The sequence below is a fragment of the Colobus angolensis genome, unplaced genomic scaffold (genome assembly GCF_000951035.1).
Source record: "Colobus angolensis palliatus isolate OR3802 unplaced genomic scaffold, Cang.pa_1.0 Scaffold19, whole genome shotgun sequence".
NCBI lineage: Eukaryota > Metazoa > Chordata > Mammalia > Primates > Cercopithecidae > Colobus > Colobus angolensis.
The window spans coordinates 14528271-14553812 of NW_012115043.1; the positions used below are offsets into that span (position 1 = coordinate 14528271).

Here is a 25542-nt window from a genome sequence, read left to right on the forward strand (position 1 = left end):
ACTTACTAACTATGTATTTAAAAGAAATAGATTTAATGATTATTCTTGGCAGTTCGTGCTTGAGATGACTTCTTTTACCCCTTCCCAGCATTTGCTGTACCACAGGCATAGCATTTAAGGGTACATATCAATACAAACCGAGAATAACTCTAAATGTGTAATGAAATTGATTGTTACATCTACACTCTTTAGATACTTATCACCTACAAAATCTAAACACTGTATTCAGCAGTGTAAAATTCATTCAGTAGAATGTGTAAAATCAATACTCACAGATGCCAAAGCCTTTCCAAGGGCATCACCTGTCTGTGAGCTTCCAGCAGCATTCCCTCTGGTTCCTGGATATTTCATAGAGAAACAAATCAAGAATTTTACCAGCAAATATATTTTAGCACTCTGTCATTATTTCAAGGGTGTTCTCTATTGTCATCTCACATCCGTTACAATAAACTAGGAAATACTTTGCATGTGTTGTACTTATTATAAAGATGAGTTCTTTACCAGTCTCTATATTGATGAAAATAAAAAAACTTCTTGTCTTCCTGTCTTTCACTTTTAAATTCAACACCAAAAAATATACTGAAAGAGGGGCCAAGGCCAGGTGCGGTGGCTCATGCCTGTAATCCCAGCACTTTGGGAGGCTGAGGCAGGCGGATCTCTCGAGCCCGGGAGTTCAAGGCCAGCCTGAGAAATATGGAGAAACCCCACCTCTGCTAAAAATGGAAAATTAGCTGGGCGTGGTGGTGTGTGCCTGTAGTCCCAGCTACTTGGGAAGCTGAAGCTGGGGGATCACCTGAGCCTGGGGGCGGAGGTTGTAGCCACAGAGTGAGATAGCTGAGAGAGTGAGAGAGTGAGACCCTGTTTCAACAACAACAACAACAAAAAGGCCACGTGTGGTGAGTCATGTCTATAATGCTAGCATTTTGGAAGGCCAAGGCAGAAGGATCACTAGAGGCCAAGAGTCTGAGACCAGCCCTGGCCATATAATAAGACTCTGTCTCAACAAAAAGTACAAAAAAATTAGCTGAGTATGGTGGTACATGCCTGTAGTCCCAGCTACTGGGGAGGTTGAGGCAGGAGGATCACCTCCTTAACCTTGGAGATTGAGGCTGCAGTGAGTCATGATTGTGCCAGTGCACTCCAGCCTGGGTGATAAAGAGAGACTCTGTCTCAAACAAACAAACATACACACACACACACACACACACATATATAAATATATATACACATATATAAATATATATACACCCATATATATAAATATATATATATACATATAAAAATATATATACACACACATATATAAATAAAAAAATATATAAAAAGATATGGGGGTCACTGAAAATCCCCAAACTAGGTTTTAGGAAGTTTTGCCAACTCATAAAGCTCACCTAGAATGCTATCTGATCCATTGATGGGGGGAGTGTGTGAGGCAGCAACATAAGGTGAACTGCTGGTACTGCCGCGATGAAAGCTGGACATTGGTGGAAGACTCGTGTTTATGTCTGTTGGTGAAACTGAATGTGGAGGATAACTCTAGATGGAAAGAGATACGATCTATTAAATATATTTTCTGAATAATATTTACATATAATGGACAACTATAATAGGTCAAAAAGAGCATTTATAAGTTAGCAGCTAAAGAGTGCTACTTATAGTCATTTATTTTTTAAAATGGCATGGTAAATGCGCTAAGCCTTGAAGTACTTCAAACTTCAGAAGTTTTGGCAGAATCAGATTTTACACTTCTAATCCAAAATGAAACACAAGCGAGGACAAAGTGTTGCTGTACCCTAGTCATGTGTTATAGCCTACCAAGCGGTCATGTGAATGAAGGTTGCCATAACTACTGGACTGAGACATGTGGGAAGTGGAGGTCCCCAGAATTCCACCAAAACCAGGCTGGCTCATCCCATTTGATGAACTCCAAAGGTCAGAAGAATTGTGGGTCCCATCTAAGACAAAAAGAGAAATACAAAATTTTCCTTAGCTAAAGTTTTTCTTGTATTTTGATGTTGCTTATAAAAATTCAAGGGGTACCCTCCAGATATTTTTCCTCCCTTTTCCAACCTAGTCTTCTACCCACTTTTCTTCCCTCTAAACTGTAAAATTACCATTTAAAAAGGAGAAATTAAGATTTTAGCTAGGGAAAAAAGTAATCTAATCTTTAATAGGCAGGCCATTATAAAAATCTTCAGAAGATCTAAATCGTATCAAGGAAGATAATAAAAATTCCAAATTTGGAAATAGGCTAGATTTATTTTTAGTTAAGTGGTATACTCACAAATACACAGAAAGTTATTGATCCATAACATGCAATATGCATAATATCAAACATTTTGAAACTGTGGAATAAAGAAGTTTCTCTAAGAGTAAAACTAAGTAATTGATAATTACCACATTATAGTTAGCTTTCAAATGAAATGTGTCAGCAATGACTCCACTCAACAATATAAAGTCAAGGAACCATTTATGTAGTAATTTACTGCTCCCATATATTTGCTTCCCATAGTACAAAACCACAGGAGACCAAATAAAAATGATTTGTTAGACATGAAGTAAAGGAAATGCAATACTTTTTCTCTCTTAACAAGTCTTACTCTGTTCTATGATATTCACTCTTGCTTTATATTGGTAATTCTAGGCATGATATGAATCCATAAATGAAGCAAGAAACTAGAGTTAACAACTTTCATATATTTAGATTCTAAAATGAGCAAGAACAGCTCTATTTTTTTCAATTTAAGACCTTTATAAATTCAATCAACACTGGAACAGCACTCCAACGGTTTGCTAGATAATTCAATTAAATTGCAGTCAGTAATAAACAGCACTGGAAAATTATAAAGCTAAATTTTAATTTCCTTTAGCCAAAAAAAAAAAATTAGATAAGGCCTGAATATAGGTATTCTCTTTCCTAATACTTTAAAATACTGGCTGATACACAGATGACTGCAGTAGTATTTGGCAGTTGTCTGGTAGTACTTACCTTGCATAAAGAAAGTGCTAGCGAACATACTGGTTGGTGGCTTAGGAGATGGATAACTAGGAGATTCACGGTTGAAATCATCTGAATTTGGGGATGGTGCATATACCTTAAAATTAAATGGTATATTTAATTAGAATGTAAATGACTATCATATTACTTATGTAAAATGAGTTCTATATTCTGTAAGGGGCTTAAAAAGGCCTTCTAATTTTTACAAAGGGCTACCACAAATGAAAAGAATATTGCCTTAAATCCATATAAATAATGTCAAACTTAATTACCATCCACATGTTTTTTTTTTTTAAACTGGTTATTAGAGAAAAATACAACTCTAAATATCTCTGTAATGCATCTTAGTATGACAGTTACATCAAGTGACTGAATAAGCACTGAACTGGCTTACCAAACACAAACCTCACATAGGCTCATGATTCAAAATCTGATGGAGCAAACAGATGTCCTTTGAATACAGCATAACATAAAACCTGGGTTCATAAAGTTCATTCTTTTCAGTGTTACAAGATTCACCAAATAAAATCAAAATAAGTTTGATTAAACGTTGCTATCTTTGTTATAATTAGAAGGTAACTACCAAAGGCACAACACTTCTTAACTTGGTAGAGTTAGGAACTTCCTTAATTTGGTAGAGTTAGCAAATAAATTAAAAACACATTTCTAGTACACGTTCAAGTCTGGCAAAGCTTTAAGAAAAATCTCATTTAATTTATTAGAGCAGTATTAATTTCCTTTGATAAACCCTTGCTTTAGATAAGCAAACCGTGAACATTTTGAATTAGCAAATGGCCAATATTTGCATTCCTCTGGAAAACTAAATGGGCAGCCAAATAACCTTAATGATGAAAACGTGATCACACTATTCTCTTAACTACTGAAACAAAGGTGGAAAACAAATAATATCTAAAGTGATACACAGTCTACAAAAGTCAACCAGAAGTCAGGAGGAAGAGAAAGCTAAGCTATTGTGAGCAGTGAATGAAATAAACTAATTTTGTTTTAGTTTGAAGTGATACATCCACTATATTCAACAAAATAAAAATTTTAAATGTTGATTGAAATAGAATAACATTAAAATTATGGAAGCATCTATTTTAAAAATCATATAACAATTTGTTTGCATAAGCATAGAAAATTTCTAGAATTACACACAAGAAACCTGACAGTGGTTACATCGTTAGACTGCGAATTGGGAAGGAGGACTTTTACTTTATGTTCTTCTACATAATTTGATATTTTACCCCAACCATATATGTCTATAGACTAATAACAGAAAAAGAGTTAAGGAAGTGCACCAAGATTAAAATGGGATCCCAACTTTTTATTTACATAAACTGTCAATTAGATTAATTTATTCTTTCTTGGAGGTATTAACTGTAAAGACCCTTTGCAAATTACCCTAATCTTCCCAAGACTCAATTCCCTCTTTTATAAAATGGTGTTAACACTGCTTGCATGAGGAGATTGATGGGCAGATCAGATGAGATTATATATAAAATGTTCAGCACAGTGCCTTGTACAAAGTATGCAGGCAATAAGTATTAGCTAACAGTATCATCTTTCATTCTAATAGGAGCAGTTATGTTGCTAAATATTACCTGTTCAATACTCAAATGCTGTTCCTTACAGTTTTTGTCTAACGTGAGCCTAGTTATATACACAGTTTATTCTAAATAAAAGGTAATTTTTACTTTTCGTGCTGGTCCTGATAATGCTAGCACAGGTGATTTTTTTTTTTTTTTTAATGGACTGGCATTCAGGTTTGTTTCCTACCTTTCACATCCCAGAGATAAAAACATGCATCTGTGGTACCTGAGAAGTCTTGGAAAAGATACAGTATATTCCTAAGAATTATCTAGAAGGATCTCCTAGTTTGAGGAATATGGCAGATAAAATGGTTTGTTCATCACACATATTAAACATACTTTTCTGGTTTAAAGGTATTTCACAAATGATTGTGTTGAAATAAAATAACGGACTATATACAAATGTGTCTGCAATGTATTGTACAGCCTGATAGGCAGATAAGGTTTTCAGGAAAGGAACTTTGGACTGTTTTCTTTTAATCAAGTTTCATCTTTTAAACTTAGCCCTAGCTAGAAGTCCTCGTGTCCCCTTTCTATATAGATTTCCTCAAGCCAAGCTAAAACCACGAACAACAACAAAATAGAATAAATCCATAGAACTATCCAGAAAATACAATGAGAATCAAATTTAGAAGACAGCACCTGAACATATGCTTTTTATCACAAATGTGCACTTACTATATACACCATCCTTGATATGTACGGATGAAATATAAAATTCTCTAATTCTATCTAGGTTATAGACTGAAACAGTATGTAAGACTCTCATACTTGATAATTACGAAAACACTCCAGTTTTGATGTGTCATTTTACACAAAAATGGACATAATTTGTTAGTTTAAATTTTTACATAATTTATCAATTTATATTTCTTTATCCTTATTCTCATTCAATTCACTGTATTCCACACATTAATATACTTACATTTTTAAAATTTGAAGATGGTTACAATTACAAAAGGAAGTAAAAGAATAAACTTTACTGATTTACAAATCGCTGCTAAATAAAAGAGAATATGCTGATCAGATAATGGTTTATTGACGGTTGTCATGGAAAGCAAGAAAACTAAGAAAAACCACATAAAGCACAGACTTGCCTTCCCTTACTCAAAAAGTTTGAAGTTGTATGGAGAAAACGGCACATTTTAGAGGTAAAGTTTGTTTTTAATGCTATATCTTTCAAACAGATTTTGAAAACAATGGACTTTTAAAGGACAGCCCTTGAAAATGGCAAAAAACAAAAAAAAAACCACACACAAAAAACAACAAAAAAAACTCCTCCTATATCATTTTTGTACTAACACGAGTTCAAAATATTTCTCCTAAGAATGTTTTGAAATATATGGCTTTCAAAGAGATACATTTACCAGCATTTCTAACACAGGCTAAATAAGCTAAATAACTTTACTTTTAGTATCTTAACTATAGCTTGCAAAAACATAGATGCAATGTTATGAAGCAGCAGTCGTGCCAGTCTTGATTTTTCAGATCAAAGACTTCTTGCGGCAAAGCACAACTGATGTGGTCTCAAAGGCTTTATTAACTCCAGATGTAGGGAAATAGTCAGCCAATTCCACAAAAAGAGCAAGTCTCTCTTAGTTACAATCAGTACTGGCCACAAATTAAAACCAGACTGCTTATGTCATCTGATCACCTGAACACAGATGCCAGTTTTTTCCCCTAGTTAATGATCTAATCATTGGTTGAAATCTGAAGGATGATTTTGTATCATGACAATCAATCTTAAAATTAAGAGAAAGGAATATATGTGCTTTAAGATGATTAAAATCTACCAGGAGTCCAGGAGTCAAACTATTTTAAAGAGAATAGAAAAAGGGTAAAATTAAGTAATTTAAGATGTTCTATTAAAATGTGGTAGACATTTTCTTTAGAATTCTATTCTCCTCTTCAGAATGCCAAGCTCACAGTAGCTACCATGGGACCAACTCTTTTCCCAAGCACTTATACTTTCCCCTGTAAGAATGGTGTTAAGAGAAATTCTGAATGTGTAGTGAACAGACAGTTCTAACCTGAAAGAAGAAAATAGAAAATCTAATAGATACCTCCCCTTCATTATTAAGTCTGTTGAAAAGAACACATTCACATTAATAATATCTTGCATGTCCTCATCAGACTCACCGTAAAGCAACTTTTAAAAAGGGATAGCATACTTTGGGGATGAATACTTACAGTTACTCTTTACAGTGATTACCCAATTATCCTGGAAATGTTTTAGTTCATACAACAAATTTGAGTAAAACTGGCAAAGACAGATCCCTTTTTTCCTGCTCAGATGATTCAGTTTAGTCATATGGACAACCCCAAATTCAGGGCATATACTCTGTTCAGCTCTAGAGGTTGGAGCTGTGTACTGTGCTCCCGATTTCAATACATCTTTCCTATAATTAATACTGGAAACCTTCCTGTGAGGCAGGGAGGCATAATGACTTTCTGTTACTGGGAAAAAATGCAAAGACGCAGAGGTTTTGCTAAAGAAGATAGTTCTTCTTTTTATCTAGTCACATTCAGTGATAAGACAGAGTTAAAGCATGATGTGATTAACCATACTTCAAAAAATAGATCCACAGCCTATGTGGTGGCATTTCCCAAGTGATGAAGAGACGGGAATTTTCTTTAGTATGTGAAATATATCCTAATTGAGATACCCTTCCAGAGAAAAAGAGAAGAATGCTTTACATGAATATTGTCCAATATATTTCTGTGATGATGGAAATGTTCTGTATCTACGCTGTACAATACAGTAGCTATTAGTCACATGACTACTGAACACTTGAAATGTGGATAGTGCAGTTGAGAAACTTAATTTTAAATTTTATTTTATTTAATTTAAATACCATTTGTGGTTACTGGTTACTATACTGAACAAGACAGATTTAGATCCTTCTTATCCAGCAGTTTAAGATTGTATAAATTATTTTGAAATATACTCTAGAATTCTTAAAAACTCCAAGGCCTATGAAAACCAAAGTCAGCCTACATTCTGAAACATTTTGAGAACACTTTCACCTAATTTGGAATAAAGAAGTGTGGAGAAGGCTATCTACTTTTCTGAACACAGTCTGACACAGAACTAATTACCAAGATTTCATTATGTTTGGGCTTCTATTAGATCTTTTGTCAAGATGGTTTGAATAGCAGTTCTCTTTAAGTTCCAATATGTTTAGTATCATTAAACACTTTAACACATGCTAATGTGGGCCTCAAATACGTGAAAGGTCTGTGCTAATAACAGAAATTATATTCAGCATAATTTACATCAATTTATCAAAATAACAAAACATAACAAAACTATTTGGCTAACTTGCCCTGCCATAATAATTTTAAAATGAAAATATGATATTATATTCATGAACATCCACTTTATCCGGTATCTTATATAATTATATTTAGTATTAAACAATAAATATCCCAACCCAGGTCAAACCCTATATTAAAAAACTGCAATTAAGACTCTAGGCCTACAATTTTAAGAATATGTACATTTAAGAGTCAGCACTAAAAAAACTAGGTAATTTAAAGATTTTTAGTGTTTAAATTATTAATTTAATTTAAATTGATTAATCTACGCAAGTTCCACACGTAGCAATATATACAACCAACTTCTCTTTCTCAATTTTGTGGGATTGAAATTTAGTAAAAAGAGGCTGTTTTAAGAAAAGTAAATAAATTTTTGCTTTAATAACTATACCTATTTGTATAAGAGTGCTAGGAAGATATCAGAGAAAATTAAAGACATTTCCTAAAAACCATTTCCTATATATTTTTCTGATCATTTTCAGATCATTCTGATCGGTTATTTTGTATGAATACCAATCTTATACATATTCTCAGATAAAAAGCATATATCCTTGGCTGGGTGTGGTGGCTCACGCCAGCACGTTGGGAGGCCGAGGAGGGTGGATCATGAGGTCAGCAGATCGAGACCATCCTGGATAACATGGTGAAACCCCATCTCACTAAACATAATAATAATAAAAAAATTAGCTGGGCGTGGTGGCGGACGCCTGTAGTTGCAGTTACTCGGGAGGCTGAGGCAGGAGAATGGTGTGAACCCGGGAGGCGGAGCTTGCAGTGAGCCGAGATCGTGCCACTGCCACTGCACTCCAGTCTGGGAGACAGAGCCAGACTCCGTCTTATTTAAAAAAAAAAAAAGAAAAAGAAAAACATGTATCAGTAGCCTAAATGGTAACATTTAAAAATTTCTGAAACTTACGCCTTCTCACTTTCCTTGTTCCCTCTGTAATCAAAATTTAAACAATGCAATCCCAAAGAAAATAACCTAAAAATCTAGATAAATATTAAAATGAGTCTAATTTAATAATTCCCTAATATCTAAGAATATTTCAACAAATGACAGATTTGATAAATATCTCAATGCTTTCAGTATTTTCATATTACATAAAATGGCAAATTCTGCCATAAAATCCAATCTGCTACTACAGTTTTTAATGGTAATTTCAAGCCTGAGGGGGAAAATATTTAGATAGTTCCAGTAAAAATACCACAAGAACTGAAACCACAGGTATTATAAAGCAAAACGTCTGAAGTACAAAGACTGACTCAGGCACATACAAGCCATCTCTACGTAAGATTCTTTTTACCTAATTAGCCTGTTAAAAATGCAACTTGAAATTCTGCAAAAGGGATAGACATGTGTTTATATTTTCAACAGTTTCCTAAGTAAGAGGACCAATATCTCTTTCCAAAAATTTTCCAGAGAAAATAAAATGAAATTTCTTTTCTAACAACAGTAAGAAAAATGAATTCTAGTTTTCAGTACAAAGCATTTTAAAATCAACTGCTGCTGTTACTGTGTAACAAACACAGTTGAATATTACTGGTTTTCAACTGTGAGAAAAATTCCTTCAAAGCACATTTACATTAATCTTAAATTAACATTACTGGGCATATTACTGATTTTCTACGGTAACTGCTATCATTTTTCTAATAATCTCAATGTTTTTCTTGAATTATGGTTCTAAGGGACAGGGTTTGAAACTTGTTTGCTAGGATAATATACTAAACAAATCAATGACTGACACACATTACCTACCTACTTAAAAAAAATTGAGATTCAACAATATTACACCTGATCCCCTTTGATATACAAGTAGAAAGAAACATAAATTTCTCTCAAAAACATTCATAAAATTGACCAGTGACAACACCCTCTAGTATGTAAAACTGTAGCAAGAGCTAGTTTTAACTCACTAGTATTTGTATTCACTTGAATCAAGAAAAGAAACCTTTCTTGCGCTCACACACTATAGTCTCAGATATTTTTGGTAAAGGGGAAAAATGCGAAGTAGGTTTATGCTGAAGTCCTTGTCATTCAATGTCTTTAGCATTCTATATTAAGAGAGTTAAAAAATGACTTCATGTTTTCCCTATTATAAAAAATGTTAGATTTAATTCTTTTGGGCCCATGGACAGTCTGGAAATTTGAATTAATTTTAATCGTATATTCTTCTCTCATGTTAACTAGTAATAAATATCCCAATGGAACAGAAACACAGCTGTATATAGTCACATTAGTTTTGGTCTTTTATTAACTGAAAGTGTTTATTTTAAAAATAAGTCTTATAAGTATTTACAATGTAATTTTACTTACTCGCTACTCTAATTCTTACAAAAAAACCCCAAAAACTCATTGGTAGGCAGGTGCCAAAACCATGGCTAAACCAATTTTCAGTATGATTAATTCTACTAGAAGAGGAGACTTGCTAAAACATATATGAAAGTTTTAATTTTAAATTCTTAAACAAAAGTTGATAAAAATCTGCTTGACTAACCACATCAATTAGTATTCATGAAATTGTTACTCTGACCACACATGCAAAAGATCTGTAAGAGTGGCCTAGTGTTTTTCCCGGTTACATTTTCTTTGCAATGTAGTATATATATGTATTTTTACATATCCAAATACACATTGGATCCAATGTAGTGTATTTTAATGTAAATGGGTAGTTGGGATAAATTCAGTTTGACCCTTTGCTATGGAGACTTTATCCAAGGAATTTACATGTCCTTGGATGATATAAAGGAGAAAATGTGCTTCTGGGGGATTGACCTGGGTTCAAATTCTGACCGTAGTACTTACAGACTAGGTGAGGTTGAACCTCGTTTTCCTTATTTATAAAATGAGCTAGTAGTAACAGCTAAATGACAGTGGTTGTGACAATTAAATCAGGTAAACAAAGTTCCGAGCACAGTTCCTGGCAGAGAAGAGCCCTTACAATCACATTAGTTTCTTTCTGTTTTTTCCCAGATTCCATTCAAAGAAGCTTAATATTCAAAAGGTGTGTCTAGCATGAATTTTAAAACTTGGATTTCTGTGTTTGTTTCTCAGAAGATTAAAATAATTTCCTCATACAATGAAAAGGCCATCATGTCTGTTCGTGTGGCAATTTTTATACCTGGAATATGCTATAGAATCTTTAGTCTAAAACCAAGAAAAATGGAGGCTGGTCAGAAAAATGGAGGAAGGCACTCCAAAATCTTAAAGGTAAAAAAAAATGAGAGTCCTTTTTTCCCCCCAAAACTTTTCCTCCCTCTGCTCTTAAGACTTTTCTAACTTTCTGTGTAAAGGACAAAATTTATTCAAATCAACGAGAAAACTGAATGCAGGCAGAGTTCTTTATGAAGAAGGAATCTCAGAAACCCACTATTCTCTCCTATTTTTTTATATTTCAAAACAGTATAAGGTGCAAAATAGTTTTAATTTTCATACTTACTATAAACCCATATTAATACCTTACAACATGATACAGAATACAGCTACACAAAAATTACATATAATACAAAACATTAACCCTTCTCTTTTTAAGCAGTAGGAAAAATTGCATTAACATTTTTGGCTTTTCTTTTCTACACCTATATACCCAAGTCTGTTACATATCTAACAATACAATACTGGCCATACAATTTTAGGTGGCAAGATATCAAAAAGCTCTTCGGTCTTCAACTCAAAAACAAAAAAAGAAAAAAAACTGGAAAAAAGTGAAAGAAAGCTTTCTGTTTAAGAGCAGGCCACTTAGGGTTTGTCACTCTCTCATAAAACCTGAAATGAGACGTTAAAAATGAAACGATGTGAACTTATTATTAGCATTTCAAAATATTATTTTGTTCTATCATTTAAAAAAATCTATAAAATGAGATTAAAGAGTTTAAATTTAACCTGTTCACCACAAGAAGTATATTAAAATTCTATAACTTAAGTGAAGACGTATATTTCACTTAGAGTCTAGAAATGTTAATGAAAGTGCTAGTTTTTACTTTAAGGCATTGACAAGTAGGTATTTCCCAAGAGACACTAAAATAATACATTTACATAATCTTGAGACAATGTAATTACATACCACGATTTTCTTATTGAAGAAACCTGAAGTCATCACAAAATAATAATGTTACTAATGATTTCTAATAATTACTAGAGAATAATTTTAAAAACTAGAGGTGGGTAAAAATAAAATACATACAAGTCTAGGGTCTTATGATTTGGAGAACTAAGTCAACATATCATCTCTTTATTTATATATTTTTCCAGAACATGAAAGTCACCTTTGACCTGTATTAGGCACAGACTATCATTTTTCCAGGCTACACTTCTCTACCACACCAGCTATGCCACCTACCATAAGCCTGGAAATACCACTATCAAAGCTCCCCCTACCCCACTCCCAATGTAGAACAAAGAGAAATGTAATACAGTAACCTGTGCTTTCGAAAGAATAAAATCTAAACTCACTTTGAGTTAGTCTTGAAGTTTCAGGGTCCTACATAATTAATTTTACTGAACTTATACACGTGCACACGCATGCACACACACCTCCCCCGCTACACATACCCACATACCATCTTCAGACTGTTTTACTTAAAATCAGACACAAAAGAAAATTATTTTCACATTTGAAAGACAGCTGGCAAGAAAATTACATAGAGATTAAATAATTCACTCATCTATCTAAATCCTTACATTATTCAAAGCTCTGCTTATATGGGCAGCTTGAACATATACTTTTTACTGAGTTTAAAGATATTTTGACTTGCTTCTCATCTTTTTTGAAAGCTTACCCAAAAGTTCACAACCAAACACTGGCCCAGTCCAGAGAGCCCTTACTAAAGCAGTCAGTGAATGAAAAAGCGCTTTTATTAGTTCTTCGTACCCTAGTTGTAGCCATAGGCTACTTTAAAACATTTCTAAGTGATAAAAAGGGAAGAGACAACCATATCTAATTTTAAGCCTATTTTAGTAAAATGTAATTGAATAATCTCTATAACTTAAAACATCAACATGAAAAATGCTCCCCCCTCCCCTTTCACTAAGCCCATACATGCATTTTTTCATAAGACATCTGAGGGTAAAATTATTTTTGAAAGATTTAGAAGGAAAACACTGAGTTTCTGACATAAACCAACACTGTTATTCATTAGTGTACCTTTTAATAATATTTATCAAGTAACTTACAAAGATAGCTCCTATTGAAACTTTCAGAGTTTACTCTTTTTTTTAGAATATATAAAATCCTCTGGCTTATAGATTTTTTTGTAGAAACACAGTAAATTATTAATACTAGGTAATTAATTTAAAGAATAGAACTCTTGTTTAGCAAAACAAAAAAGTATTATTTTAAAACACCTAGTCATGTGCTTGCTATAAATCAACCAGAAGTACAGTGCATTCTTTGGAAAATGTATAAATGCATTCTTTTAAAAAATAGTGATTTATTTCATGAATCCACACAAGGTCAAAATTCTAGTTTGATTGGAAACAGATGGTATCCCAGAAAAGTCAGGCTCTGGACTTGAAACTCTAAACAGGAAATATGGCCCTTACTAGCTGACTGCTTCCCTAATCATTACCAGAGCTTCATACTTGTTATTTTTACGAATCTCCTAGATGACTTTCATCTTTTCCTTCCATCTACAAAGCATCAAATAATTCTCAATACATATGTGTGTATATACACATTTTACATAAGGATTTGTTTACAAGACACAAAAACATAAAAACAAATGTACTTTCAAGCTCATTGCTAGTAAAAATATCAAGCTAATAATAACTCAGAAATTCAAGTTTATTTTCTACACTATCTTAAAAATAAAACGAAAGCCAACAACTATCGGGTAGCTATATAGCAGACAGGACTTTACTGACACTACTTCTAAAGAAATCTACAACCTAGGCTGGGTGCGGTGGCTCACGCCTGTAATTCTAGCACTTTGGGAGGCCGAGGTGGGTGGATCACCTAAGGTCAGGAGTTCAAGACCAGCCTGGCCAACATGGTAAAAGCGCGTCTCTACTCAAAATATAAAAATTAGCCAGGCACGGTGGTCGGTGCCTGTAATTCCAGCTACTCGGGAGGCTGAGGCAGGAGAACCGCTTGAACCCGGGAGGCGAAGGTTGCAGTGAGCCAAGATCATGCCACTGCACTCCATCCTGGGTGACAGGGCTTGCCTGTCCACTCCATCTCAAAAAAAAAAAAAAAAGAAATATACAATCTAATATATTGCAGAAAAGGATAAAACAAAATCTCACAGATTTTAATAAAAAGCGATTAATATATACTGCTTTCCATTAAACAAGTGAATTAGAAGCTATATGAACAAAGAAAAAGGCTTACCGTTTTCCCATTGTAGTAATACATCAAAGAATTGCTGCCCATTCCAGGGACAGGATAAGCACAATACATGTTGATTTTGAAAACGTTACTATTTGTAGCTAATGCACACAGCTTCTCTCCAAGACATATATCCAAACAGGCAAAGGGAGTAAGTCTTCAGTACTATGCATCCACACATGGATCTACTCAAAAGGAACTTATGCAAAATAGGACTGAACCAACTCACAGAGCACAGAGGGAGGGTTTATGCTGTAAGTAACCTCTTTCAATTTCTATCAAGTCCTTGCATTGGTGGAGGATACCAAGAAGACAAAATTTGAGGTATTAAAAAAATACAAGTCACTTGTAAGTGCTAAATAGACAGATATGTCCTGAATAAAAATAACCCAAGAAATTATTAGATTTGTCTCATATGTACATATACACACACACAAAGGAAGGCAAACTGACAGATTTTCTGCTAATGTGTTTTTAGTTTTAATTAAATTAGAGCACTTGTGGCAGAGAAACCTAGCTTACTACACCTCCAGCCTTACCATCTGGCATGGTCTAAAGTTGCTTCAACTTTGATAAACACATGATCAAGTAATCAGGAATTGGAAATACTGAATCATGTGTAACAAGAAAGATCTAGACAGTTAAATCTTGTATAAAATCACTTCCTGGAGAAAGCGGACCATCATGCAATACCTCTTAACTAGCTAGAACAAACCATACTTTAAGTTAGAAAAATTATGTTGAAGAAAATTGAAAAGAACACATTTTATTAAAAAGCTTAGTCCAAAAATCAGATAGATTATCTTGAAAATAAATTACCTGTTTCTAAAACGGAAACATTTAATAATACAGATTTTGTTATAAGCCTCGAATTCTTCATACACAACACCAATTAAAAGTTTATAAGGTCTTGCAATAGGATTGCTCTTAAAAAAAATCCACACATCTTTCACATAAAGTATGAAAGAATAAACTGAACAGTTTCCTATAAGTCTTTCCTCTGTTTATTATTGTTCTTAATACTTTGTGTATTCATATTTTTATGTTAATGCTCACATTTCTCAGAAAGGAAAAATAATAAGTGTGGGAATAAATGTCTTACAGACATTTCTAACTCATACTTCGAAGTCAAAAGGTTTTGAAAGTTGTCTACAAAAACATATGTCTCTCACACAAACATGTCTTGCTATTTAAATGTTTTCCAATCAATTTTTTGCTGTAATTATAACCTGGAAAAACAGAATTGCAACTTTCCCTTTTTGTCTCATTTCCCTTAATCAAAACCTCTTTGTACTATCCTTCTCTCTATGCCTTGTAGGTTCTAACAGGATTGTATTAATCAGAGGAGAGCTCACAAGCTGCAAAAGGGGCACATCACTTTTTTTAAAGGTACCTTTCATGAAACAGAAATCCTCTATAAAATATTCTAGGAATATACTACAAGGGACCCCCTATCTCCCCAACCTCATTTTTATTAACATATTGATCAAATTATAGTAACAAAACTAAATCAGACAATAAGGCCGACTAACTTCACAATGTTTTAAAAGCTGATAGTATTGGAACAACAATGAAACCTCCCCACACTCTCCAGATACAGAAAAGGCTAAGCAGCAGCTGCAAAAGAACATCGCTGTACAGCAGACTATTAAAATGCCAGTCTACGGAGCGGTTTGTAACTTCCTCCCTCCTGAGAGACCACAAAGACCCATTTCAATCCTTGGAGAACTGGGTAAAAAGCTTTGATTTACAATTAACAATAGCATGCCTTAAAACCATTCAAGTAAATTTTAGTCTTCCATACACAGTCTTTCTATACTGACAGATCGGCTACTCTAAAAACAAAAAACAAAAAAAGGAAAATCAAAATCTAATCAATAAAATTTTCTCTACTAATTATTAAAAATAACACTTACTTTTCAATAGAAATTGAGGAGGAAGAAGGAGAAGAGGGGAGCCACAAAGCACTGACAATACTTCAACATTTTTATAATCATCGCTTCAATCTGAGAAAACTTTTTTATATTGGTTAAAAAACATCCACCTATGACAGTTAAGCCCATTTCTCTGATGCCTGGCAGAAAACAGACAGGGTACTTACTATGTTGTCTGATAAAACAAACATCATAATGTAAACCCAACTAAGCAACCTTGGTTATTAAAGCATAATGAAAATTTTAATATTTTAACACCAGTTCTTTATTTTAGAGGCAATTATATGATAATCTGAAGAGAATAAACATACATTCAGATAAAAAAGAAATTCATGGTAAAAGCCAAACAGTATAATCAAATTTCTTTAATGGAAAAAAACGCACTTATTTATTAAACACCTAGGTAAGATTTAGTGTTAAACATGAAACCTGAATGTGAAACATGGTTTCTAAAGAGAGTTGAGTAACTAATTAAAAGCTTTTGCTTCTACTTTTCATTATTCCCCTAAAAAACGTAAATATAAAACTCGTACACGTGTTGGTAAGACCTCCCCTGCCAATACACACCACAGTTACTTGGTATACACTACTGCCTAAATTGATGATAGATATAAAAACTAAAAACCAAAACAAAACTCTATGCCTGTATCTATAATTATATGATATTAAAAGCTCATTCTTCAAAAGCAGTAAATCATCAACAAAACTGGTGGAATCTACATAAAATGCCCCTATATTCTACTTGTATGCTATGGAAAAGTCTTTTAAGTTTGTCGCTCCAAAACAGCATTTTTCTTGAAGCCTGCCTTACCCCCCAAAAAACTAAAACTGTTTGATGTAGATGGTCATTGCTTGATTGCCATTATAAATTATCTTGTACAATAAAATCTTTTTTTCTCTGCTCCCAATTTTTTAAAAATTAATTTAATCTATGCAACAGCTGTAGCACAATTTCTTGTCCTAAGCAGAATCATATTACAGGAAAAAAAATGCATATAGATGGATCAAGTGCTGTTTTAGTCAATGCAGTTGTTTAATCTTTGCTTTTTTTTTTTTTTTAAAGGAACATGTCAAGGGTTAATCCTGTGACTCAGTCTGACAAAACGAGTCAGCTGGAGACAGGGCCAATTTTTAAACCTGATTTCAGACAGGCATGCAGTCTGCACAGGAGCTCTGAACTGTCATGCACTTTTTATCCAGAATTGTTTCCACCCACAACTCTACATAATCACTTGTGTGTTACTCTAAGATTATGTGATCTGACTCAATATTCATGTCACCTAGTTCAAAAATATAAAAAATCAAGTTTTACACAAGATAGGAATCATTGTACACACTAGCAAAATGATTAATGAAAATGCCAGAGGACCCTGAAAAAATACATAACTTGGAACCATACATCTTTTATTAACAAACTGATGATTCCTGGTTTAAAGATTATTGCATTTCACCAATTTTCAAAAATGCCTTTTCCTCCCAAATGTTATCAGGATGTTATGTTTGTTGCTATTCCAGCAGTCATTAAACACAGAACTAAACTAGGCAAGAAAAAGCCATAATGTTCTTTGCCTAAAGAAGTTACTTCTTTACTGATGATTTAGGAAAAGATGTTTTCAAAAAGTCCACAAAGTAAGAGCTCTCTGGAAACTTCAGTTTAAATTCCAGGCTTCCATGCAAAATTTCCCTCTTCCATCTTACATTTCTGTTGATTGGGAAACAGATCTTCCTTGGGGAACTATATTAAATTTCTTACAGTTATCCCTGTAGTATTTTTATCTACTTTATTAGCTCATTTTTATCCTTATATTTGGATCACTATAACAGTTACAGCTATTTTTAAATGATCCTTAAGCAAGAATGTTTCCAAAGGTAACGTAAAATTCTAAATAGTTTTTGAAAGAAAATTTTTAATGGAAGTGAATTATGTATCTTGAATTAGTTAACACAGGCCAGTTAGTGGTTAATCTTACTGTATATTCTTCTAAAACAAACAGGCAACATTCCACTGTCCCAAAAGCCAGAAGATCTGACTGGAAAAGTAAACCTAAAACCCACTCATAAGATTCCTCATGAAAAGTTTCAACATTATTTCTAAGTGAATCAAATCTTGGAAAATAAGAGTTTCAGAGTAATAAATGAAGTCAATCTTAAAACCTGACACATGAATAACTCTACAAATGAACTCTATATTTTCCTAAAGGATGAACTCAGCAAATAATAAATTATTGGCTGCAAGGGAGGTAGGGGTGAGGATAGATTTAAGAGGATAGTGACAGAATCTGTAAGTGAACAAATTCAAAGCAAAAGAACTTTCCACAATGCCTCTTCTTCCTCCTCAATCTTGTAAAGAGATGTTATGTGAGTCAATGCTGTCTCTCAACTGTGCAGTGTTTTAGTTAGCCTTGCTAATTAAGTCAGATATCAAAATTTCAGGTTTTATATCTGAACAATATATTGCAGACTTTTCTGGTAGTACATGCTACTTTGTAAATAAAGTCATTCCTAAATGTTCAGAAAGTTGTTCTTCTGATTTTCCTATATCCTCACATTTTAGAAAATTTACTTCTGCAAGAAAGAAATTAAGAATATAAAACTCCAGTGAAATAATGCACCATTTTCAAACCAATTCACTAGCATTCAATGCATATTATTTAAAGTTAATTGTGTTATTGATCTAAAATCAGTAGTACATCTTCTAATTCAACAATCACTCCCATCTTGCTGATACCCAGTCTATCAGTAAAAAGGCTTCTAATTACTATCTTTCCACTGTATGAAAATCTTAAAAATCAGAGACTTGATTTTGTGATCTTTACTCAAGTGACACTCCACGGAAAAAACTGTTCCAATTAAGCCTTAATTGTGATTACCAAAATCTTAACCAAACCAATAACCGGTAGATATTAAAGATGAGTCTGAGTACTGGTAAATGACTTATTTGGATATCAACACATATAAATACACATTTCTCAACACAGTGTAAAGACACATGGTAAAATTCATAAAAGAGCATCTGACTCGGATACAGGATATCAGATGGCTGTTTCTTTACAAATATCTCAAGTCTAAAATGAGTTTTAGAAATGCTTAATGATTAACAAAATAGAAAACACCTACCTATACAGTCAATGGAAAAAATCACCTCTGTAAACTGCATTTTAAAGGTAAAAGAACAATTAATTTCCTTTTGACAACCATATGACTATAATGAGGATATGTAAAAACAGCCATACCTCCTGGAGAAGAAAGCAAATAAATCTCTTTCTGAGGTGAATAAATAGTATCCCTCCGACATCAACATGAACAGAACTGACAGATCATACAAAGCTTCTAAAAGGCAATCATTAGATAACCCTTCAAATGAGACAGAACTATATAATTACTGAGAATATGTAAAATCTGAAGCAAATTGCATGTTTCTTTTGATCACAAACTCACAATGACAAAGCAGTTTTCTTTGAAAAATTAAAGAGGGGGGGTCCCGCTGCCCCTACATCTCTTGGCTGTCCTTTTCTTTCCCCTTTCCTTCCCTATGTGAATTGCAGTTTGTCACTTCTCATTTACCACTTGAAATAACACAGTAAGAGAATCATTAACTATGTTGCAACTTGACAATTTTCCTGCAGATGGCTCTATAATCACAGGACTGCCTAATGGTGTGTGTATGCACACATTAAAAAAAACGATGAGGATGACCCCCAGGTTTTTAAATTCCTCAAGAAACCAGCACTTCTGAAGATGTTTCAAGACTGACATAAGGCTTTGCACTATTGACTCGTTAGGAAATCTAACAACAAAACAAAACTGTAGGCAAACAAAGCTATCATTTAAAATCATCTGTAAAGCTAAATAATTTTTGTGAACATGTCGTCTTGGGTCAAATTAGCTGTCTCTTAAAGAAAGTGCCACCTGTTTTTTTGTTTCTTCTTTTGGCCGGTGTGATTTTTTTTTTTTTTTTCTTCTGAACTGGAAAACACCAGATCCTTTCAATTTATGAGAAATGGAACAGCATCAAGATATTCTATTCTATTTAAAATTTATTTTTAAAAAGACCAGAAGTAACATCTGCATCTTAGCCCAGAACCATTTCAACAATCTGCGATCCAAAGCTGTAAGTAACTTATACATTAAGTTATTTTTGGTCCCCAATCTATATTTTTGTTTCAGTAAAAATTCTTGCTAGTGGTAGTAATTTTTTAATACTTCTTACCTCTACATAAATACTGAGTCTATCAAAACATCCTGCCTCACATCTGTGATAATAAAGCAAAAAAGCAAAGCTAATTTTTGCTATATTCACTGGAAGAAATCATACAGATCTTGAATTTATGAAAAGACATACATTTTAGGAATGGTTTCTTATTACTAAATTCTGGTGACCATTCTCAGCAAAAGCCAAAAAATACTTCAGTTTGAACACACATCTAAGAAGAGTGAAATCAACAGGGAAAAAGATGGGAAATGGTGTCAGTCATACATTTTCAACAAAGAACAATGCAAAACAAGCATTGTTTGACCAGTATTAGGTATGCTTCACCATTCCTAACAATGACAAGTGTCCCTAAACAGACGCTGGGAAACAGATACAAAACTTGGAAGAAATTTGTTAAGCTACTTGCTCTATGTAGCTGTAGCACATGTGTATGCAGTAGGGCAGAAGTATTCTCCCTATCATTCTATGTAATATAAGATGGGCTACTCAGGTCCCAGAACACTGTGGAGTTATATCATGTAATGCGAAAGAGCACTAAACTGGGAGTCAGGAGATAGGGATCCAGGTTTCAGCTCTGCCTCTCAGGAGGCATGACAGCTTAGAGTAGGTCGTTGACTCTCCCTGAGCCTAATTTTCCATTTCTGTGAAATGCAGGCATTAAACTAGGCCAAAGACTTCCTAGCCATTTCACCACTAATAAAACATTTTATTATGTACTCCACCCCAAAACTCTGAATTCCTATTATGAAAGATTTTTGTCTCTCAGACTTTTTTCTTTTTTTTAAATTCCATTATGATAAACATTTTTCTCTCTTAAAAAGAAAAATCAAGGCGGGGTATGGTGGCTCATGCCTGTAATCCTACCACTTTGGGAGGCCAAGGTGGGAAGATCCCTTGAGCCCAGGAGTTTGAGACCAGCTCGGGCAACATGACAAGAATCTTGTCTCTACAAAAGTCAAAAAATTCGCTGGGTGGTGTGAACCTGTAATCCCAGCTACCTGGGAGATTGAGGTGGGAGGATTGCTTTAGCCCAGGAGTTCATGCCTGCAATGAGCTATGACTGTGCCACTGTACTCTAGCGAGGGTGACAGAGAGACCCTGTCTCTAGAAAAACAACAACTACAACAACAAATGAACAAAAACAAAAAAGAAAACGCAAAGCCATGTAACTGCAGTTCACAACTTCAGATTAAAAGGTAAATGAAGCATTGCCATGCTGAGCTGAAATAATTCCAGTGAAAGAAACCTGATGTTTAGTTACCACTTTATTTCAGTAAACTACAGAATCCACAGAATTTGTTAGGTTTTTCTGATGTTTTGAATCTTCTTGTATTCAAGATTCAAGCTGTGATCCACTGGCATAGATGATACCAGGTGTCCACACCGATCTTAAATTGTGTGTGTGTGTGTGTGTGTGTCTGTGTGTGTGTGTGTCTCAAAGTCTTGCTTTGTTGCCCAGGCTGCAGTGCACTGGTGCAATCTTGGCTCACTGCAACCTCCACCTCCCGGGCTCCAGCCATTCTCATGCCTAAGCCTCCAGAGTAGCTAGGATTACAGGCGTGCGCTACCACACCCTGCTAAGTTTTGTATTTTTAATAGAGACAGAGTTTCGCCATGTTGGCCAGGCTGGTTTTCAACTCCTGGCTTCGGGCGATCTGCCAGCCTCACCCTCCCAAAGTGCTGAGATTACAGGCATAGACCATTATGCCCAGCCTTAAATTGCATTTTTATAATCATATCTGCAAGAGGCGTAATTAAAAGTCTAAAGCCTCACATGAAATGAAAGGATGAACCAAAAAAGGAATCTGAAAACATAATTACAACATCTCAGTTCTAAGACAAGAGTCCAAAAGCTTTGTATTCTAATAATATTTATGCCAGCAAATGAAGTATCTAAAAGGCTAGTTATATATAACTCCATTGCCTAGTAATATGTTCATTTAAAACCATCGTCTTTCTTTTTTATTTTTATTTTTAAAGTATCATTGACACAAGGTCTCACTTTGTTGCCCAGCCTGTTCTTGAACTCTTGGGCTCAAGCAATCCTCCCACCTCAGCCTCCCAAAGTGCTGGCATTAGAAGCGTGAGCCACTGCTCCCTGCCCTATCAACTTTATCTTGAACAAAATAGTAAAACAAAATAAAGAAAAGCAGTGACATCCTATGATTGATAACAACTCTTACCTAACTTTGTCATTGTTTAATTTACTCAGTAACTATTTTGATTTCTCAATAATGTGCAATTTATCTACAAGTCAGATATTTTATGTTTAATATAGCATCACCTGGAAAACAAAACATTTGTGGCTATGCCCTTCAAATAATACATAATCCTCTCCAGAGATGGCCTTGTTATAATTTTAGCAAGCAACACAGAGTTAAGGAGTCAATATGGGAGCTCATCTTAAGTAAGTGGGCTGCAGTTCCTGCACTATTCTATAATAAAGATGCAGTGCCCATCTATGACTTGTTTCTTTGCTCCTTTTGGCTGGAGAATTTAGTAGAGTGGTAAACAGGACTATGACACACAAATATGGCTGTAATGAATATGTAGGTTGGAAAGTTTACAGGATAAAGTAAGGGAGCAAAAGGTGAAAAACGGGTGACAACACTACAGTAACTTTATAGGTGCGCGATCTTGAGGACACTTCCTTGCCATAACACTGGTGATATCAGACTGAAATGGTTGTTATATAAAAAAGGTTCAAATTGTGTTACTGTTGTTAAAATGGGAATAAAGATTATATGAATATAAGAACATGATCTTCTAATGCTAAGACCTCATTGGAAAACAAATGCATGACTTCCTAGCGCTAATCTAATTCCTAGTTAATAATCTAATTCTTATCTAATAATTCCAATCTAACCAAGGGGCACACTGTCCATGTAAACAGAAATAACTACAGTGTTCTTTGCTGCTGAAAAGACTTTTATTTTTCTGATGAAAAACTGGAGCTCTCTCTTTTCCTCCCCGAAAAGTGTTTACAAAGTTTAAGCATGTTATATGTTTTATAATGTAGTGAGTTAAAATATACAGTTACGTAGTTATCTTTCTCCTGAAGATAATTCAGATTATCTAGCATGTAGCTTATACCTTCTCTGAGTCAGCTCAGCATGGTCCAGAAAGAAGAGCTATGGCTGTATTGCTAATCACTTGCCTTTGTTCACTTATTCAACGAATAGTTATTAAATATCTGTTATGTACCTCTGTGCTGCAGGTGCAATACTCAACATAAAATCCCTGCTTTATTATGTTGCTCCTGGGTAATACAGATAAAGAATAAATAAATTAGGGCAAATCAGATGGTATAAAATACTGTAGAGAAAAATACATCAGGTAAAGAATGAGGAGGTACTAGGGGTATGTTGCCCTTTTATATAGGATGGTCACAAAAGATCTTCATTGACAGAGTGATATGAGATCAAAGAGAAAACTAGTCATTTGGACACTAGGGAAAGTGTGTTCCATGAGAGAGAACTGCAAATGCAAAGGCCCTGAGGTAGGAGTGTGCTTGACATCTTTAAGAAGCAGTAAAAAGGAGAGTATGGCTAGAGTGAAGTGAGGGAAGGGCAGAGTTGTAGAAGACGAAGTCTGAGAGGTGGCAGGTATCTTGTAAGCCATTTTAAAGATGTTGGTTTTACAATAAGGGAAGCGTCTGGAGGATTTTAAGCAGAGGAATATATGACCTGACCTAGATTTTAAAAGGATGTTCCTGTGTTAAAAAAAAAAAAAAAAAAAAACTGGGAGAACAGTTGTAAAGCTGTTGCCATAATTTAAGAAAGAGGTAAAGGTGGTTTAGACAAAGATGATAGCAACATAGGTGACCACAAATGGTTAAATTCTTGAAGAGAACTGTAGTAAGATAAATATTATATAAGACTGTCTCTGTTTTAAATGTATGTCAATAAAACCATAACTTACTTCCTTTAGAAAAAGAATTCCTGTATTGTTGTTTTCCATACTTTTCTTTCACGTGAGGACCATGGCCCTATATTTTTAATTAGGTCCTCCTAAAACAAAGTAGAATTAATGCTGATGGCTGAATTACCTGTAATTTTCCTGCTTTTTGTTTTGGTTTTGGTAAAATACTCCTATTTTGACAACTAGGAATTAACTGCATAATTGAGGGGAGAAATGGGACAAATAATTCAGTTTCTTTTACAAAGAAAGCCAGTTAACTTACTGAAGGTTGGAACAATCAGAGGAGAAGTTAAAAAGTACAGCTTAGAGCAGGAAGTCATTAACAGGTGATGTTTCCTATTATAGATACATAAAATAATGGCCTCGTAGTCCTTATTTTTATCCCTTTAATTCAAAAAGTATTTCCTAAATACTACATCATGTGCCTGAAGAACAAGAATTATGCAATAAGAAACATTTTGGGCTGGACACAGTGACTCACGCCTGTAATCCCAGCACTTTGGGAGGCCAAGATGGGAGGATCACTAGAGGCCACGAGTTTGAGACCAACCCTGGCAACACAGCAAAACCTCTTCTCTACAAAAAATAGAAAATGTAGCCAGGTGTAGTGGCATGTGCCTGCAGTCTCAGTTACTCAGGAGGCTGAGGTGGGAGGACTGCCCCTCTGCTTGAGCCCAGCAGTTTTAGGCCACAGTGAGCTATGATGGCACCACTGTACTCCAGCCTGGGCCACAGATTGAATCCCTGTTTCAAAACAAAAAAAAAATTTTTTTAAGTTCTTTCTTTCCAGGCTGGGCGCAGTGGCTCACACATGTAGTCCCAGCACTTTGGGAGGCCAAGGTGGGTAGATCGCTTGAGTCCAGGAGTTTGAGGCCTCTCTGGGCAACAAGGTGAAACCCTGTTTTTACAAAAAATACAAAAATTAGCCAGTTGTGGTGGCACTTGCCTGTAGTTCCAGCTACTTGGGAGGCTGAGGTGGGAGGAGCACTTGAGTCCAGGAGGTGGAGGTTGCAGTGAGCCAAGATTGTGCCACCACACTCCAGCCTGGGTGACAGAGTGAGACTGTCTCAAAACAAAACAAAACAAAAAAACCAAAAAAAAAAACAGGATGTTTTTCCAAAGATCAAGGTTATCTTTTGACTATAAGAATTCTGAGGCCGGGCGCGGTGGCTCAAGCCTGTAATCCCAGCACTTTGGGAGGCCGAGACGGGCGGATCACGAGGTCAGGAGATCGAGACCATCC

The 25542-nt window shown here is 34.6% G+C and overlaps 1 protein-coding gene across 6 annotated transcripts in view; it reads right to left on the reverse strand.

The window, feature by feature from the left end:
• The window catches only part of TCF12 (transcription factor 12), a 389423-nt gene that overhangs the window by 55398 nt on the left and 308483 nt on the right, over window positions 1-25542 (reverse strand). For 5 of the 6 annotated variants that reach the window (XM_011940522.1, XM_011940525.1, XM_011940527.1 and 2 more), the window contains 4 exons: window positions 2990-3095; window positions 1816-1955; window positions 1392-1536; window positions 274-338 (listed from right to left, as the gene is read on the reverse strand). In XM_011940522.1, coding sequence (XP_011795912.1) covers window positions 274-338; window positions 1392-1536; window positions 1816-1955; window positions 2990-3095 — 456 coding nt within the window. Of the gene's footprint in view, window positions 1-273; window positions 339-1391; window positions 1537-1815; window positions 1956-2989; window positions 3096-14234; window positions 14820-25542 lie in introns of those variants that run through there. The other variant, XM_011940528.1, reaches the window with a different exon arrangement.